General features: G+C 37.7%; 1 protein-coding gene across 5 annotated transcripts in view; it reads right to left on the bottom strand.

Annotated features, from left to right (window-relative positions):
* Nucleotides 1-17,567, bottom strand: part of Prtfdc1 (phosphoribosyl transferase domain containing 1) — a 99,362-nt gene that overhangs the window by 10,773 nt on the left and 71,022 nt on the right. For 3 of the 5 annotated variants that reach the window (XM_076831561.1, XM_076831558.1, XM_076831559.1), the window contains exons 5-9: nucleotides 10,507-10,524; nucleotides 9,057-9,139; nucleotides 8,535-8,581; nucleotides 5,647-5,723; nucleotides 2,787-4,022 (exon numbers count right to left, since the gene is read on the bottom strand). In XM_076831561.1, the coding sequence (XP_076687676.1) occupies nucleotides 3,975-4,022; nucleotides 5,647-5,723; nucleotides 8,535-8,581; nucleotides 9,057-9,139; nucleotides 10,507-10,524 (273 nt within the window). In that variant the 3' untranslated portion in view covers nucleotides 2,787-3,974. Of the gene's footprint in view, nucleotides 1-2,786; nucleotides 4,023-5,646; nucleotides 5,724-8,534; nucleotides 8,582-9,056; nucleotides 9,140-10,457; nucleotides 10,525-17,567 lie in introns of those variants that run through there. The other 2 variants (XR_013088428.1, XM_076831560.1) reach the window with 2 other exon arrangements.

Raw genomic sequence — 17,567 nt, 5'->3', positions numbered from 1 at the left:
GGATAACTCTATCAATATATATGTACAAAGAGAAGTTCATCAGCATATATATTTTAAATACCAGGAAAAATTGCCTTTGACCCTTGCTCACGAAAGTTTTACTAGCTTAACATAGTTGAAAGGACATGAAAGTGAAACCATGACTTCTGTCCTTGCGCTCCTTCTCTGAACCCCAAGGCACATTTTAGAGGATTTTTTTTTTTTTTTTCAGTGCTGAGGATGAAAGCCAGGAAGGGCCCTGCACATGCCAGACAAATGCTCTACTACTGAGCTATACCCCAGACCCATATTATTATTATTATTAGTAGTAGTAATACCAGGATTGAATCCAGGGGTGCTTAATCACCGAGCCACATCCCCAGTCTTTGTATTTTTTTAAATTTTGAAATAGAGTCTCACTAAGTTGCTCAGGGCCTCCCTAAGTTGCTGGGCTGGCTTTGAACTTGTGATCCTCCTGCTTTAGTGTCTGACCAGAGAATTGAGAAAAATATCCTGTTTATAGTGAAATAAATCCAAGTTTGGCTTCCCCTTTCCAGGGGAGATCAGGAACCTTGGAATTGATTCTCAAGAATGAAGGTGCAGGGACTGGGGCTGTAGCTCAGTGGTAGAGTGTTTGCCTCATAAAGGGTGAGGCACTGGGTTCAATCCTCAGCACCACATAAAAATAAATAAATAAAATAAAGATATTATGTCTATCTATAACTAAAATACAATTAAAAAAAAAGAATGGAGGTGAGGCCCTTTTCCTCCTAACATTTCAACTGAACCCCAACTGCCTAAATCTCTACCTTAGCCTTAGATCTCCTGTTAAGTTCCTTTATTCTTTTTTTTTTTTTTTTTTAGGGCCCACATTTTACTCTCTTCTTTGCAATTTTCTGCTCTCTCTTATCCTCTGCATTTTAAAATTTGTTAATCCTGGAACTAATGCTGGTACTCTAGAAAGTCAAATTAGGTCAACAGAACAAAATAACTTTATTAGCTCCATTTCAATCAACAAACATTTAGAGACATCATTTATCAGGTTGATGACAGTCTTTTTCTAATTTACTGAAAGATTTAATCAGGTATTGATGTTAGATTTTGGCAAAGTTATTTTTTATATCTGCTTAAGTGATCATAAGGTTTTCCTTTTTTAGCTTATTAATGGTGGATTATATTGATTTTTGAATGTTAAATCAATCTTATAATCTTAGGATAAATCCCACTTGATCATGATGCTATTCTTTTTATATATTATTGATTGAACTTACTGATGTTTTGTTGAGAAAATTTTGCATCTATGTTCATGAGGAATTTTCATCTATAATTTACTTTCCTTATAATATTTTGTCTGGTTTTTATTTTGTCAAGATAATATTGATCTCATAGAATGAAGAGCATTCCTTCCTTGAAAATTTTTCCAGAAGAGTTTGTGTATAATTGATATTATTTTCTCTTTAATGCTTGGTAGAATTTATCAGAAAAATTCTCTAGACATAAAGGTTTTCTCTAGAATTAAATTAAAAAATTTCTTTAATACCTACTGAGCTGTTTGGGGTTTTATGTTTCTTTTTGATTGTGTTTTGGGAGTTTAAGCCTTTCAAGATAAGTCTATTTCATCTAAGTTATCAAATTTATAGGCATAAAAATTGTTAATCATATTCTTATTATCCAATTAGTATCTGTATAACCTGGAGTAATGCCAACTCTCTCATTCCTAATTTTAGTAATTTGTGTCTTGTAAAAAGACAAAAATTACAACCAATTTTAGTTTAAAGATCTTAATCAGCTTTGTGATTCTAAAATCAAGCAATATTTCATTCCATAAAACTGAATAAGTATCCTATGGGGCAAGCAGAGGAAATTGGTTTTATGGACAGAAAAAGGCTAAAGAAAACAGAAATAAAAAACAAAGGACTAGTTAGTTATTTCAAAGCTAAACGCTTTGGAACACTAAAATCCTAAGTGTATTCATATACATTGAATTCAATGTGTGTGTATATATATATATTTTTTAATTTTAATTTTTATTTTTTGGTACTGCAGATTGAACCCAGAGGTACTTTATCCCTAAGTTATATCCCCATCCCTTTTTATTTTTGAGAAAGGGACTACCTAAATTGCCAAGGCTGGCCTTGAACTTGTGATCCTTCCTGTCTCAGCCTTCTCAAGTCACTGGAATTACAGGTGTGTGCCACTGTATCTGGTAAAATTCAAGATTTTTAAGAAAATATTTTTGTACTCTATAATGTATAGATGATTTATATTTAAGATCATATGCGTGTCTGGATTTTTCTAGGTCTTCCAATAAAATGTGGCATGGTAGAAAATTATGTTTAGAATACTAATTCTGATATTTCAAGAAATTGGCTAGCTATACACAATTATTAATCTGTAACTTGGGTACCAATCCTTCTATGGAGCAAAGCTAGAGAGGAATTCCCTTTGCTGATTCCCTCGCTTGAGATATCTGGGTGTGGTTTGTTTTCTTCTTGGACTGAAAGGAAGATATGCAGAAAAATCCTTTACAACTAAAATTCCTTGTTCTTACAAATGAGCCCAGGGCAAGGGGAGGCCTATCAAATCTAGCCTGGCTCAATCATTTCCTTATATTAGTAGTGCATACATTGGATTTAAACCAGGTGAACAAAAATAGCCACAGGATAGTATCTGCAGTGGTGTATTGAAGCTACTGGCTCATACATATTTTAATAACTAAAAGTACATAGAAAATATGAAGGTGGAAGAAAAAACAGTTAGCAGTTATAAAACATAACAAGCATTCTTATTCGTTTTATTAGTTTTAAGGAAGCTGGAACCTAATAACAATACATCACATTTGGTTCAGAACCAAACAAAGGCTGCTTATTTATTTTTTGCATTTACTTCTTTTAGGAAGTGAGGAAAAACAGCTCTATTGGCATTCAAATTTATTTCCAATTAAAATTCCCATAAATTAGAAAATGTCTCAGACAACAGTGATAATAATAATAATAAAGTGTTTATTTGGTTAAAAAAAATCTTTTGTAGGTAAGCTTGTTTCCCGTAGCACCTCGGATTGTGCCATTGGTCTTATAAGGACACTTAAGGAAATAATTCAATCTCTGTGTTCATGTTTCAGACAATACTTAATAGTGTCTTGGCCTTTGATGCAAATAACAGGAAAAATTTATACTTGCTTAGTTTCATGCATTGAAAACACTCCCTACTCAATTCCGCCATTTGCTCAGGTCCCACATGAATGAAAGGGTACAGGGTAGGAACCAGGGCCCTGCTGCCATTGTGTCTTTTCTAATTAAAATTCAGAGTATTAAACACAGTTGAGTACATCCATGCATACACGACACACTGTCATCACATACTGGAAGCTCCGATCAAGAGCACTAAGCAAAGGCTCATTTCATAACATCATTAAGATTCATCGTACCCTGCTTTTCTGAAAGGCTTTGTCACAGCAGATAATGATGTCCTGTCAGAGAGGCGCAAACAGGAATTTATACTAAGTTATCCTCTCCCTCCCTTTTTTAGCATGGGAATCTAGCTGCATTCCTAGTATGTCAGCTCAGGACTTACTTTAAAAGGTTTCCCAGTTAATAGCATAAAATATTACAAAATGAAGGTATTAAAAAAAGTTAGGTGAAAAATATATGAGTAACTAAGTGGGGGTATTCCTGGGAATGGTAGTCAAGCATAATGATTATCAAAACAAAAGAAGGTGTAACTCAGGAGTGTGAAGGTGGAGAGAACTTATGAGTCATAAGGTGGAGTGTTGAATTTGGAACAAGTCAAATAAAAGCACTGCTTTCTTTTCCTTAAGAACCTTTAGTACTCTCTATATCTCAGAAAAGAAAGCTTTCACTTAAAACGTTTTTTTTTTTTTTTTTTTTTCTTTTACATCCTGTTGCGTGAAGTCGCCCCCCGGGGCTGGCTTTCTGAGTGCAGTATAGTAGTAAGAATGATGTTATCTGGGAAGTTGATGGTAAGAATTTGCTTCTTCAGACTCGATATTTTTCTTTACCGTGTTCATTGATCACGCAGATGTGCTGAAACAATAAGGGATTTACATGTATCAGTTTCTTAACAAAATATGAGGCACAGAAAATATGATGTAGCAATAATAGAATGCTACCTTGTATTGGTTTTTGCTCATTTAAACACGTATGTGTGTATTTGGATGTGCGAAAAATCTAAAGATACCCATTTAAATGCTTGGTAAAAGGTTTTTTGTTGTTTTATTATTATTTGGTATTGGAGAGTGAACCTGAGATACTTTACCACTGAGCCACATCCCAGTCCATTTTATGTTTTATACAGAGACAGGTTCTTTTTTTTTTTTTTTGGTTGTAGATGGACACAATACCTTTATTTTACTTATTTAATTTTATGTGGTGCTGAGGATCAAACCCAGTGCCTCACATGTGCAAGGCAAGTGCTCTACTACTGAGTCTCAACTCTAGCCACCAGAGACAGGCTCTTGCTAAATTGTGAGGCTGGCTTCAAATGTGTGATCCTCCTCCTGCCTCAGTCTCCTGAGTTGCTGGGATTACAGGTGTGTGCTGCTCTGTCCAACTTCTTTGTTGTTTTAGTTCGTAACCCTGTTTTGAATTTGGTTTCCCAGGTCCCCAAAACTAAAAACACTAAGAGTCCAGCATATTTATCCCTGGTGGAAACAGAAATCTTCTACTAGTAAAATTACAGCTGCTTGGGTAACCAAAGAAATAACAGTGGAAATAAACTATGGATTTTTTTTTTCTTTTTTCTTTTGTGGTGCTGGGGATTGAACCCAGAACCTTGTGCATGTGAGGCAAGCACTCTACCAACTGAGCTATATGCCCAGCCCCATATCATGGATTCCTAATCAACCATTTTTGGGTAACAAGACATGTGTAAGGAATATTTTTATTGCAAATAACAGAAATGAAGTAGGGCTAATGTAGGCAAAAAATGGGGGGACGGTTATTGGTAGGATGCCAATACAATCAAAGAAAGAGCTGAGCAATAAAACAGGTGAAAGGCAGGAACTAGGGTGTCGGAGACTGGCCCATGCTGCTTGTGGATGTTCTCTGGGGCTGATATTATAGTGGCTTATGTCCAAAGACTCTAGGTCTCTGTGACTTTTGATTTAAGTTTCTAATTTCCAGGAGTAAGATGCTGATTGCTCCACTTTTGGTAAAATGTCTACTTCGACATCATTTAGGATTGATCAGGGTCACACGGCTCGGCCCACACTGGGGGTTGGTATCTGTGTGTTGAATCCCAAAAGGGGGAGTGGTAACAAGCTGGATGCCACTGTAATTGGAACCTGTTAGACTTCAAGTACTGACATGAACCACTTTAGAGAATATTAGCTATCATTATGATTGATTGAACATGGTCAATAACTCTGGAGAAAAATCAATATGGAGCCATAATTGTGCTTTTTGCTTCCTATTTCTTTAGTACAAAATAGAGATACTCATCATTTGCTTCCACCATCCTAATCCCAATCTTACAGGGTGGTGGTAGGAATTAATTGGGAGTACAGATGAAAATTGCCCAATATATCCAGACACAAAAGAGACCCACTGAATAATGGTTATTAGTATTACTATTTAAAAGATTTGTTAAATTGATGTCACTGTTAAATTCTTATGAAAAGGGGAATTAGGGTTAACATGCAAGACTTACATTCAGATCTCTGAAGTATTCATTGTAATCTAAGGCATATCCCACCACAAATAAGTTTGGAATCTCAAATCCAGCATCTTAGCAGAAAGAAAGAGAGAGAGAGGAGAAAAAAAAAAGCATAATTCAGAGTACGTTAAGTCTAATGTCACCATATGCTGTTTTTGGCACTTAAAACAGTGAAGACTTTGCCTTTGGATAGAAATAAGAAAGACTCATGGTGAGCAATGCACACGACAAACCCAATAGGGACCTTGACCAGAATGACTACTTGCAGAAACAAGGCAAATAAGCAAACATACATGACTGGACTCCCAGTGCACAGAGTTCAGGAAGGGCTCAAGAGGCTCAGAAGATAAGGAGTGTGTGTGAGTTAGTCATGAGGCCCTATTGTTCACGTGCAGGCAGTATGTAATGACATAATACCAAAGGAAATTCTCTGAAAAGCATTAAGGGCAGTTCAAATAGAAAGTATCATAGCATTGCAAACATGAACAGGTGCGCAGATCTCAGCAACTGAGAAGCAATATTCCTACAGAATCAGTGTCCTGGGCTGGGGAGTAAAACCTGGGGGACAAGATAAAAAGAAATGGGATCGTTCAGCTTGAGGAAGAGAATGCTCAGGTTTATTTTAATGCTGGTCTTTGAGTCCATGATGCAGAGGTTACTAATTAGCTCTTTATCTCTAATGAGGGTGGAATAAGAGGAAATGGATTTAAATGCAGCACAAGGTACCTAGGGTGAGTAAAAGAAGACTTTACTGAAGGGAAGGTGATATTTTTTTAATTGAAGGGGTCCCTTAAGAAACAGACAAGAGCTCTCCTTCTTCAGAGGTCCACTCCTGAGACAGAATAAATGTGCCTAGGTCTAATGCTTTTTCAAACTTTTTCCGTATTTTAGAATCTTATAAGTTTGATGATTACAGTGTAACAGAGGAGAAATGTGCTTGCTTACTTTTATGAAACTGTCCTTTGGTACTGCTGATGGGCTTACAGCACAGAGTTATCTTCCTGCTGATTATGCCCCACCATTTCCATCTCTATGACCAAAGACACTGTCACGTGGAGACTCCAACTGGCTCCTATTTACAGAATGTGCCAGAGGTGGGTTTTCTAGGGGACTGAATTGTGAGACCACTGGTCAGGGATCCTGTCTAATTCCTCCAAACTGCAGAGTTTCTTAAGAAGAATAAAGAGGAGAAAAATAAAGAGCAGAAGAAAAGATGTCAGAGGTTACATTGCGCAAATAAGAGAGAGTCCACGAGAAAGGAACAAAAAGTGCAAAGCCTCAGCAATCCAGAAAGAAAGAAGAAACAGAGATTCTGAACTGACTGAAAAAATGTGAGCAGATCCCAGGAAACCCTGTGGGTAACAATAACAATGACTTCACAGGGAGCAATGCAGCCCCTACAATAGGCGTGGCCGCTCAGACTGGGAAAATCAGAGCACAAAGCCAGTTTAGATGGCTGAACCCTAACATGTCATGGAACAAAAGGAAGAGGATGGATAGGAGGACAGTCAGGAATCAAAGTGCCCCATCACTCAATGGCAAAGGAGTGCAGCTCCTACACTTAAATCTGCAATTGCCATTACTGAAAACAGATTGCCTGGGTTCAATCTTGGCCCTACAGTGTGGCTAAGGCCTTGTCGAGCTATTTAACATCACTGTGTTCCATTTTGTCATCTGTTAAATGGGTATAACAATAGCAGCTGCCTTTAGAGGGCTGTTGTAAGAATGACACAAATTATCTGTGTAGCTCCCTGAACAGTATCTGGCACACCACTACCTTTTTCAAGTATTAGGTGTCATTACTTTATGTATGTTGTTGTTATAAGTGACACAGACAATAAATTTGGAATTAATTGAGTATGTCTGAAATGAATGTTTTTCAACTTCATTTCAAATCTTACCTAAATCTTATATGATTTCCTTATTAAAATTTCTGTTTGGTAACTTAGGACATACAGATTAGATTTCTGAAGCCAGGAACCAATAGGAACATGTGATTGAATCTGTCAGTGCAGAACTGAAAAGGTCTAGAGTCAGTACATCTAGCAGAGGAGTGAGACTTGTTTTTAGAATAAAGAGTCACTGGTACATGACCCATCCATACGGTGCCTGTCTCTAATGTTTGTTCAGCTTGCTGATGAGAATTATAGCCAAATTATCCAGGGACTTCAGAACAAATGTAAGTTATAAAAATCAAGCTGAATTCTTCCTTATGCAAGTGAAAAAAAAAAGTCGCCTCTAGTGTTAGAATAATAAATAATCTGGCTGCTTGTTTATGGTCCTAACATATGGGGAAGGGAAAGTGGCCTCGTTGAGGAAAGCCCTGTAGAATACACGTCTGAAAGGATGAAGATGTTACCTAGAGGTATCTGCTCTGCTTTTTCTCTTTGGTGGTGGGGAGAGGTCGTACATTCCGCCTTCTGTGTGCTAAAATTCAGACTGGCTGAAGGTCACCATTGTGCATTGTCTGTTAATAGTTTCTGAGGGTGGTATGAGGATCCTTCTAAACTCTTTTAGTGCCTCTGCCTCTGTGACTGATAGGTATAGCAGCCAGTGTCTGAAACAGCCCAGCCCATAACTGTTCCTCTCCCCTGAAACTGAAGTTAAGGCGTTGCATAAAACCAAAACAACAATATCCAATGCACTGAAGTTCCTGTGAAAGATGCAAATGAAATTTAAGACCTTCCATTTGAAAGGGTCCTAATCTCTGTAAAGTAGAGAAGACAAGAAATTTGTGGGATTATCAGTCCTATAATACCTTCCACTTTAGACTCCTAGAAAATGGGAAATCAATAACTCTTAAGCACAAAACAAAGTACTTCCACCAAAACAAAACAAAACAAAAATATACCAAAAAATCCCCCAAACCAAAAAACACTTACAGTCAGGTCTAAAGCCATCACTTCTAGGTGTTCTCTTTACCAACAAACTGTCATTAAAACAAAACAAAAAAAAAATTGCTTCAGTGATTTCAACAGTGAATTGCAGATAGAATTAAACATCATTGAAGTATGTATTTTTTCCCTTGAGCCTGTGAAGCATCATCACAACCCTTTTTTTTTATTCCTGCCCTTGCTGCTGTGGCACTACATCAATGGTTCAGGATAAAAGGAAGAGAGCCCAGCAATTGCACAGGGGCTCATCCAGCCGCTCCTGGAAACGGCTTATGGAGGCATAATCAAGAGGGGCTCAGAAACATAGCAAAGCACATCACTTCCCCTTTCCTCTCTCAGGGTAGCAATCAAATGGGCTATTTTTCAGTATGATCAAATCATAATGCTCTGGGATGAAGGGCCAGTGATTAGGACTAGAAACACTTTTGGGGAATAGCCATCCTGTGTGAGGATCCCTCCTGGGCTTGTTTGGAAGAACAGAAATCAGCATGCTATGAATGTCTTACTCACCTGGCTACCTTAATCATGTTGGGCTTGTATTTCTTTATGCTGGTGAGCAGGGCTTTCATGGTCCTCCCAGTTCCAACAACATCCTTTGCAAAAGCACAGATAAGTTAAGTAAAGTGCATTTGAGCAGCATAATAGCTTTCTCTCCTGGAGAGATTTTCCTTGTTAACAGTGCATCTTAAGGACAAATACTATCTGACTGGAATCAAGGAAGCAGAGTTGGTTCTGTTTTCTTAGTTACTTCTTTCTGGAAGCTGAGTTTTGGGGGCACATACTGGTGAATACTTCCTTGCATCCTTGAATTGAGTTGAAGGGCTAAATCTGGCCTTTTGAGACCATGTGCAGCTTCTCCTCACTGAGTACACTGGGACTCATGCATGCACATTCAAGGACTAAATTTGGCCCTGAGGTTATGTAACACAATACATGACACATGAATTTTCATGGACATGGGATGTACATCTGAATATACTGAATGGATAAGCCACCCCCTCCTTGTCTTCCTGACTCACTAGGGGATTCTCTGGCTGGGAAGTGAGATGTGTCTGGGTAGCAGCTGGTGACAGCCTGTGAGTTCTGAGGGTCTGAGGCTGCAGTGAGCCCAGGCTCATCTCTGCTGATGAGCTGCTGCTGCACAATTAGAGTAGAATGGGCTGCAGCAATTTATTGTCCTTGGGACAGAAATCAGCTGTCACGAGCTGATTATCTATACAACAGGTCTGAATTTAGCCAGGGGTGGGCAATGCGTTTGGCTGGAGGGTCCACTCCATGGGTTGTGTGGAGCCAGAACTGCGGATCCAGAAGGCACAGGCAGGCAATTGTGGAACAAAAGCCCAAGAACAGCTCCCCTGAATTTTTGCCAACTGATAAGGCAGGCGTGCTCCTGAAGGAAACATGGCCATTTGCTGTATTAGTCCACTGCTACCAGAGACTCGCTTTTTTTTTTTTTTCCCCTTTTATTTTTAACAGAAAAAGACAAATTTAAAAGGTCATAGTTTTCCCTTCGATTACCATTTTTAATTGGTTTTATTTATGATTTTGAGGCTCCAAGTACTTGAAAATTGATGGGAAGGACATAAGCCAGAATCCTGAATTAAGGGTAAAGAGAGTTCTAACCTTAATTTTACTGTTAAATAAATTTGATTCTGGGGGCTAATTTACTCTTCTCTACAACTGTCTGATTCACAAATAGGTATAAGAACCAATTTAGTCATGCATGAAATTGGATATAAAACAGGATAAAGTACCACACAGCTATTATTGCAGAGCCTTGGTTCTGGAAATTATTTGAAGCTAGTGATTACAGTAGGCTCCGATTTGATAAATTTGGAGAACCACACACACAGTGAGGACTCCATAAATCCTTGGCCAATTTGATAACAAGTTGTACATTTTAAAACTCACCCTTAGATCCATGCAACTCCCAAACACGGAAAAGGAAAAGGCAGCTTACCTCAACAATGAGGACATTCTGAAATAAACAAAATCCATATTTTAGAATATGATGACAATCTGGCTCATGAGATAAACACAAGCTTGGTTTAGCGAGAATCTCAGCTTGCTTAGCTGGTTCTCCCCCATCTATCGAATCCAAATGATTGGACATAAGGTAGGTATTTCAGAATTAGTTTAACAGTCCCTCTTGAATTACTTGGGGTTACAATTTTTGTATGTATATTCAGGTTAGGAGCAGGATCATCTTAGACCCTAATATCTGTCTGTAGAGCCATCTATAAAGTGATCCCACTTCAATAACTCTGCTACATGTCTCCACTCAGCATTTTTTGGGATGCAAAGCTTACTAAGGGTTCTCTGGAAAATAAGTCAACAAAAATTGAATCACTGTGGAAACAGTGGCCGGTAGATGGATCCCATATAGGCTGTGACAATCCTGTTTTAGTGATGCCACCCCAATCCCCAGGGACTTAGTATGTACCCTGGGATTTTCAACCCTGATGAAAGGGGTGGCTAGAGGAACCTGTTAGGGGTCTGGTACAGATTCTTAGTGAAATGATTAGAGCCTTTGCTACACGCTTGCAAGGCAGTCCTCTACTTCTCCCCCAGGGAATACTGATTATGTTTCTTTTTAATTTCTTGTTTGATATCTGTCTTCCCCACTAGTCGCTAAACTCCACGTGGTAGGGATCACGTTTGTCTTGGGTACGACTGTATTACCAGACTTTGCCATAATGCCCGCATATAGATATTCAATCATCATTGTTGAATGAAATAATAATAACTGATAACAGCTTATTAATGAGTTAAAAATCAACCAATTTAATTGAATTAGTAATAACATGTCAATGTTGTCCCAACAAATTAAAATATGACTATTAATATGCTATTCCAATTAACTGTGTTCAGAATATTCTCTCAAAGTAACAGGATTTTTTTCTTTCTTTAGGTTACCTTTCATTTATTTGATTTATGTAATATTTTAGAAACTGGATCAAATTTTACACAGTAGATACCTTTGTTCTTTCTAATGCAAAAGATTTAATTAATAAAAATGTTAACCACCCACCCAACAACTCTGCTAAATCTGTACCACGTGTCAAACATATTCTTCCATAGAAATATCCTTCTGAAAGTGTTTTTCTGTCAGCCATGATATTTGTATTAATTGAATCCATTAACATTTAAATTATCATTAAGATGCAAGATTATATTGTCTATTTTGAAGCGGTTCAAACCATCATATTCCCTACTCCAAGAGTCATACGGATAGAGGAGTCCCTTGGCATTTTGAACATGATTTGCTATGAACTTAACCATTACTGCACAGTAGTTAGTTGGAATGAGTATTTTTCATCTGAGGCTTATTAACCAAGTCTACTAACCACCCAGGGAGAATGTTTGGCTAATTTCCTGGTTCACAATCTTTTTCTTTTCATTTTATGAAGAAAAATTGTTCTAAAATATGTTAGCGTGCATTCTTGTCTAATTGAGTAGAGTGTATTGAAAATAATTGGATCTGATTTTTTTTTCTTACAGTACAGAATATTGCAAAACAAAAGAGTCATCTTTGAAAAGATTAGCCACAATTTTTAGGAAACAGTGGTGGTTGGAAGTGGGACTTGGATGTGTACCAATCCTGAGATATTTTGTCAAAATTACTCAAACACATTTTGAGATTAAAAGGTTTTGCAGGGTGTGGAGGAGCATGCCTCTCAGCTACTCGGAAGGCTGATGCAGGAATATGCCCAGTACAAGTTCAGCCTGAGCAACTTAGTGAGACCTGGTCTTAAAATAAAATTAAAAAAAAGATCTGGGGATGTAGCTTAGAGACAGATCTCTGGCCTAGCACAGGCAAGGCCCTATCCCCTGGGTTCTGAAGGTGGGGGATTGAAAGGTTTTAAAGAAAAACACTTCCCTCCCATATCAACTTTCCTCACACCCAATTTTGCTTCCAATAGGCAGTCACTTTTAGCTCTTTTAGCTGTTTTTCTGGCTGCTACTTTAGCATTTCTAACACCCATACACCCACACATTATAAATATATAAGTATATATTATACAAAATATATATATATTTGCAGTATTGTGGATTGAACCCAGGGCCTCAAGCATTCTAGGCAAGCAAGCTCTCTACCACTCCGAGCTATGCCCTCAGCCCAATATATTTAAAAATGTTTTGTTTGGGCACAATGGCACATGCCTGTAATCCCAGCTACTTGGGAGGCTGAGACAAAAATACAATTTTTGATGTATTTTAACTGTTTAATGAATGAAAAATGTTTAGGTATTATTTTAAAATTAAAGTTATGACATTTTCTATTATGCATATCTATATCTACAGTATTATTAATCTAACAAAAATAATTCTTTGATATCTTATAAAGCCAATTACATTACAAGTTTGAGGCTAGCCTCAGCAACTTGGAAAAACTCTGTCTTGAAATAAAAAATAAACAAGCCTGGGGATGTAGCTCAGTGATAGAGTGCCCCAGCTTCAATCCCTAGTACCCATCCCACAAAAGTTTTGTGTGTATGTGCGCATGTGTGTATAAATGTATAATTTTTTAAATTCTTAGGTTCCTGTTCTTAAAAAAGGGTTTAAGTATAAATAAATATTCATTTTTAAATTATAGAAAGTGATATAATATATAGAATATATGTATTTTATATATTATATTTATACCCTTATAAAAACAATTTATACTTTCTAGAATATAAATACAATTGCATAAATTTTGAAAACAGAAAATATAAAGATTTTCTAATTTTTATGTATGTATTTGTGATACTGGGACTAGAACTCAGGGTCTCATGCATGCTAGACAAGCACTCTACCATTCAGCTATCCCGTAGCCCTAAGATTTTTCCAAATTTTTGATGTATATTTAACTGTTTAATGAATGAAAAATGTTTAGGTATTATTTTAAAATTAATTAAAGTTATGACATTTTCTATTATGCATGTCTATATCTACAGTATTATTAATCTAACAAAAATAATTCTTTGATATCATATAAAGCCAATTACATATTCAAATTTTCTACTTGTTCTTAAAATGGCCTTTGTGACTAATTTGTTCAATCTAAGACCATGCGTCAAATCTTGCTATGGTTTCAATGTGTCCCCTCAGTGCTTGTGCAGGAAAATTAATCTCCAATGCAAGAATGTTAGAAGTTAGGGCCTAATAAAAGGTGATTAGGTCATGAGTGCTCTGCCCTCAAGAATGGATTTTTTTGTCATTTTTGCAGGAGGGGGTTAAGTGTTCTGAGACTGGATTATTATGAAAGCAAGTTTTCAAAATTTATGCATTTTGTTTATGTATTCTAGAACGTTTAATTTTTTTTTATAATTGTACATATATTTTATATATTATATCACTTTCTAAAGTCCCTTTTTCTTTTTTACTTTTGTCCTTCTGCTTTCCACCATGGGATGATGTCACATGAAGGTCCAAGAGTAGAGAAGATTTAACTATTAAAACTTACAAAAAATTTTCACCAGTGTCTAAAGGACCTAATGTCTTTACATTTTAATGTACCAAGAAGAGATCCAAGAGCCCAGGGACCAATACATGGAGACTGGCATATGGTAGTTGCTCAAGAATTGCCTGTGAAATCAATTAACAATTTTGCTCACATTTCTTTTACTTTGTCTAGTTCATTCTACTTTTGTCAGATTGCTTCCATATTTCCTTAATGATCTCAAATTCTACCTTAATCAAGCTATAATTAATGTCTACAGCTTTTAATTTTGGACTAAGCAGTTTTTTAAAATACCCATTTTTTGAGTGGGCAACCTCGGGAATTTTTTTCTGAACACATTGTGCTTTGGAAACACTTCCAATCTGATAACTCTGATCACTGAATCTGAGATGTTTGCCAGTTACTGTCTTAGTCATCTCATCACACCTAGCTCATTTCCTCCCAGAAAGCCAGTAAAATCTCCAGCCTGGGGGCTGTAGGCAAAATCCTGTGGGGACTCTCTAGAGTGTGTTCTTTCTTTGCTATTGCATGAGTCTGATCAAGGCTAGTCACATTGAGTTCCCTAGAGAAGAAGAAAGCAAGAGAAGAGAATTAGAAAAATCTAAATGATTTTCTTAAACAGGTTATTCCTATTTTTAATCTTTTAAAACAAAAAGATTAGCAAACCACACTGTCTAATCTACAGCAATGCAGTTTTGCGGATGTGGTCATTCTATTCAGAAGGCCATGGAGTCTTGAAGGTAAGCTGTACAGGCGATGCTGAGCATGAGTAGGAGAGTAACTATAAACCCCACGGAGATAGGAATGTAGTCCAGCATTTCATTTTATGTGATAATTCACAAAATCGCCAGAACCATCAGTCAGTGGGCATTTCCATTATTGTTCTCAGCCTAGTCAGATCCAATAAAAAGGAATGATTTAAACAGTTCAGGCAGCCAAGGGGGAGATTTTGGCAAGTTCCGATGCTTCATTCTGGCATTTGATGAGAAACTTCTTTGGGGGTAGTGTGTGTGTGAGGGGGGAGCACATCTCCTGAAATCTTGCACTCAACCTGCACATCTATGTCTCCTCGTTGCCAGACAGGGGTCTGTTTCCATGCATTTGGTTTTATTCCACCCTTTCAGAGATTTCTCTTGAACATGAATAAAATCTTGCTTTAATGGATACACACATTTTATGAAGTGCCAGGATTAAATCAACTTTGAAAAAAAATCAGCCAGAGAGCACGGCGGTGCAGACAGCTCAAAACACACCAAGTAAAATGCTTTTAACATTGTGAGCTGAAGAGGCCATTTAACTGAATTGTTAAGGCTCCCTCTATTCAACAGCAATGACCTATTTAGAACCATGACTCAGCCAGCTTCTCTTGAAAGCAAAAGGAGAAAAAAAGAAAAGAAGAGGGAGAGAGAGAAAGGTACTCGGGGGCTGTCTAGAGACTCCTTTATCTAAATATTTTAACTCCTATATCTTTAGAGAGTTCCAGAAATGATATAGTAGAGTTATGGGGCTGGTGATTCAGCTAACTTCGAGCATGGCAAAATGATGCAGGTGAGTTGTTTCCCCACATTCTACAAAGTTCTTTCAGAAACAAATTTCATGTAAAAAAAAATCCTTTCTATCTCACTTTGTTTTTGGTGCTCTTCCTCCTCCTCTTTCACCCCAGTGCCCATCTAATGCACCTGCTCAGGCCACCAAGACCAGCACTGCCAGGGAACAGCTTCCTCTTCCTTCTCGACTTTCATTCTTCCCTTCTGTCACGTGGCTTCTCAAACACAGCTCCAAGATGTCGCCTCGGCTGAAGTGCTTTGTGACATCTCTTTGCTTTTCTAAGCAAACTCAACTCAACATATTCTATACACCAAACCCAACATACATTTTCAATCGTTTTCTTATAATTTCCATGTTTCTAATTTCCTGCAGTCATGCCAGTCCCCTCTTGTCTAGCTCTCCATCTTTCCCCATTCCACTCCACTTTTCCTCCCACTTCTGCATTCTTTCCAGACCTTCTGGTCCCAAGTAAAAAATACACTCTCCTCTAAGACTATTGCAATCCCAAGGAATTCTTCCTTCTTTGGATTTCTTTAAAACCAAGGAAAGAATATTGGAGCTTTTCTCTGGGTGCTGAAAATTAAATGAGAGAAGATGTGTACAAGTTGCTGGCAGCGTCATAACAATCATAAATGTAACTTCAATGTAAGTTTGTTGACTGAAAAAGCGTATGAGGACCACCTGAGAAGGGGGAGGGGAGGTGATGGCCTATAACAACCCTTCCATCCTGTGCAGATATTTATGGAAGTTTCAGACTTTCCTTTAAAACAAAGACCTAATAACTGTTGAGCACCTTTTTCTTTGAGTATTTTTTTTCTAGCAAGTACATATTCTTCATGATAGGAAGATTCTATTCTTCTATTCTAGAAGGCCTCCTCAAGTTCTTTTTAAAAATTTTCTCCAACTCTAAATGGACCACTTTTCAGGAGCTGGCTGAAGAATGGCTGAACGGGCGGGTCACATGAATGCCTTTATCTGTTCAAGTGAAAGGCCTGACCTCTACCTTCCCTTAACTTTCACTACCCTCCAAACCATTCTCCAGGAAGCAGCCACAGAGGTCTTCTTAAAAGACAAACTGGATTCCACCACTTACCAAAAGTAAACTTGCCAATTTGGCTAAAATTTATAATTTGCTCCTGCCATGTCCTTTTTCCTGAAATTAATTGAAAATGTCTTCTCAATTTTTGTGTGAGAGGATCATTCACTCATTATTCACCAAATATTTATTCCAAACTGTTCTGGACTTGGCCCTGCGAGATGCTGGAGAGAAGATGGTGACTACAATAGACAAGGTGCCTGTCCACTTCACGGTGACTTTCCAATGGGGAGAGAGGAAAAGAAAAGCCCCAAGCAAATACTACAGATTGTGGAAATACAAGGTAGAAAGTCCTAAGTGGGTGGGAGGAGAGGATAATGAAGACAGATAATTTATAGGGAGGACATCAAACGTACATCAAAGAGAGTCCATAAGTCACAGGACTGGGGTAACAGAAAACTTTATCAAAGCGGACAGCATTAGGAAAAATGAGAATCGGTATGTCAAAATTGGTATGTCTTTTAGCCATAGTTAATTATAAGCCCTTAATGGAATTACTGTTTCAAAACCATGTCACAACTGTTTCTTGTGACCAGGTCTCGTGACCCTCACAAAGAAAATTCACTAAGGGCTATACCAAGGGTAATAAGCCTTCATATGGTTAAGGCAAGAACAAAGGAACCCAAATCCCGTAGAAAGCCCAGAATCTGTAAGAGCTATACTGTTCTCTACAGAGATGGTCCGCTCAGGGCCTCTCCTGAGCATCCTTATCCTCATTCTTACTGAATAAACTCTGTCCTGTTACTCTGAGTGACTCAATTGAAGTCTTTCCAATGGGATCACAAGAAATGGTCACTGTGGATCTCTGTGGTCACTTTGGTTCTGGAGATCTCCCCTGTAACAGAAATGATTGTATGAAAACAGTGTCCACCTAGAGAGATTAACCAGGGCTGGGAAGAGTATAGAGGGCGAGATTCTGGACTCATTTTAA

Source organism: Callospermophilus lateralis, chromosome 13 (genome assembly GCF_048772815.1).
Source record: "Callospermophilus lateralis isolate mCalLat2 chromosome 13, mCalLat2.hap1, whole genome shotgun sequence".
In the NCBI taxonomy this organism is placed as follows: domain Eukaryota; kingdom Metazoa; phylum Chordata; class Mammalia; order Rodentia; family Sciuridae; genus Callospermophilus; species Callospermophilus lateralis.
The sequence above is the reverse complement of the archived record's forward strand: the minus strand, read 5'-3'. Positions and strand labels throughout refer to the sequence as shown.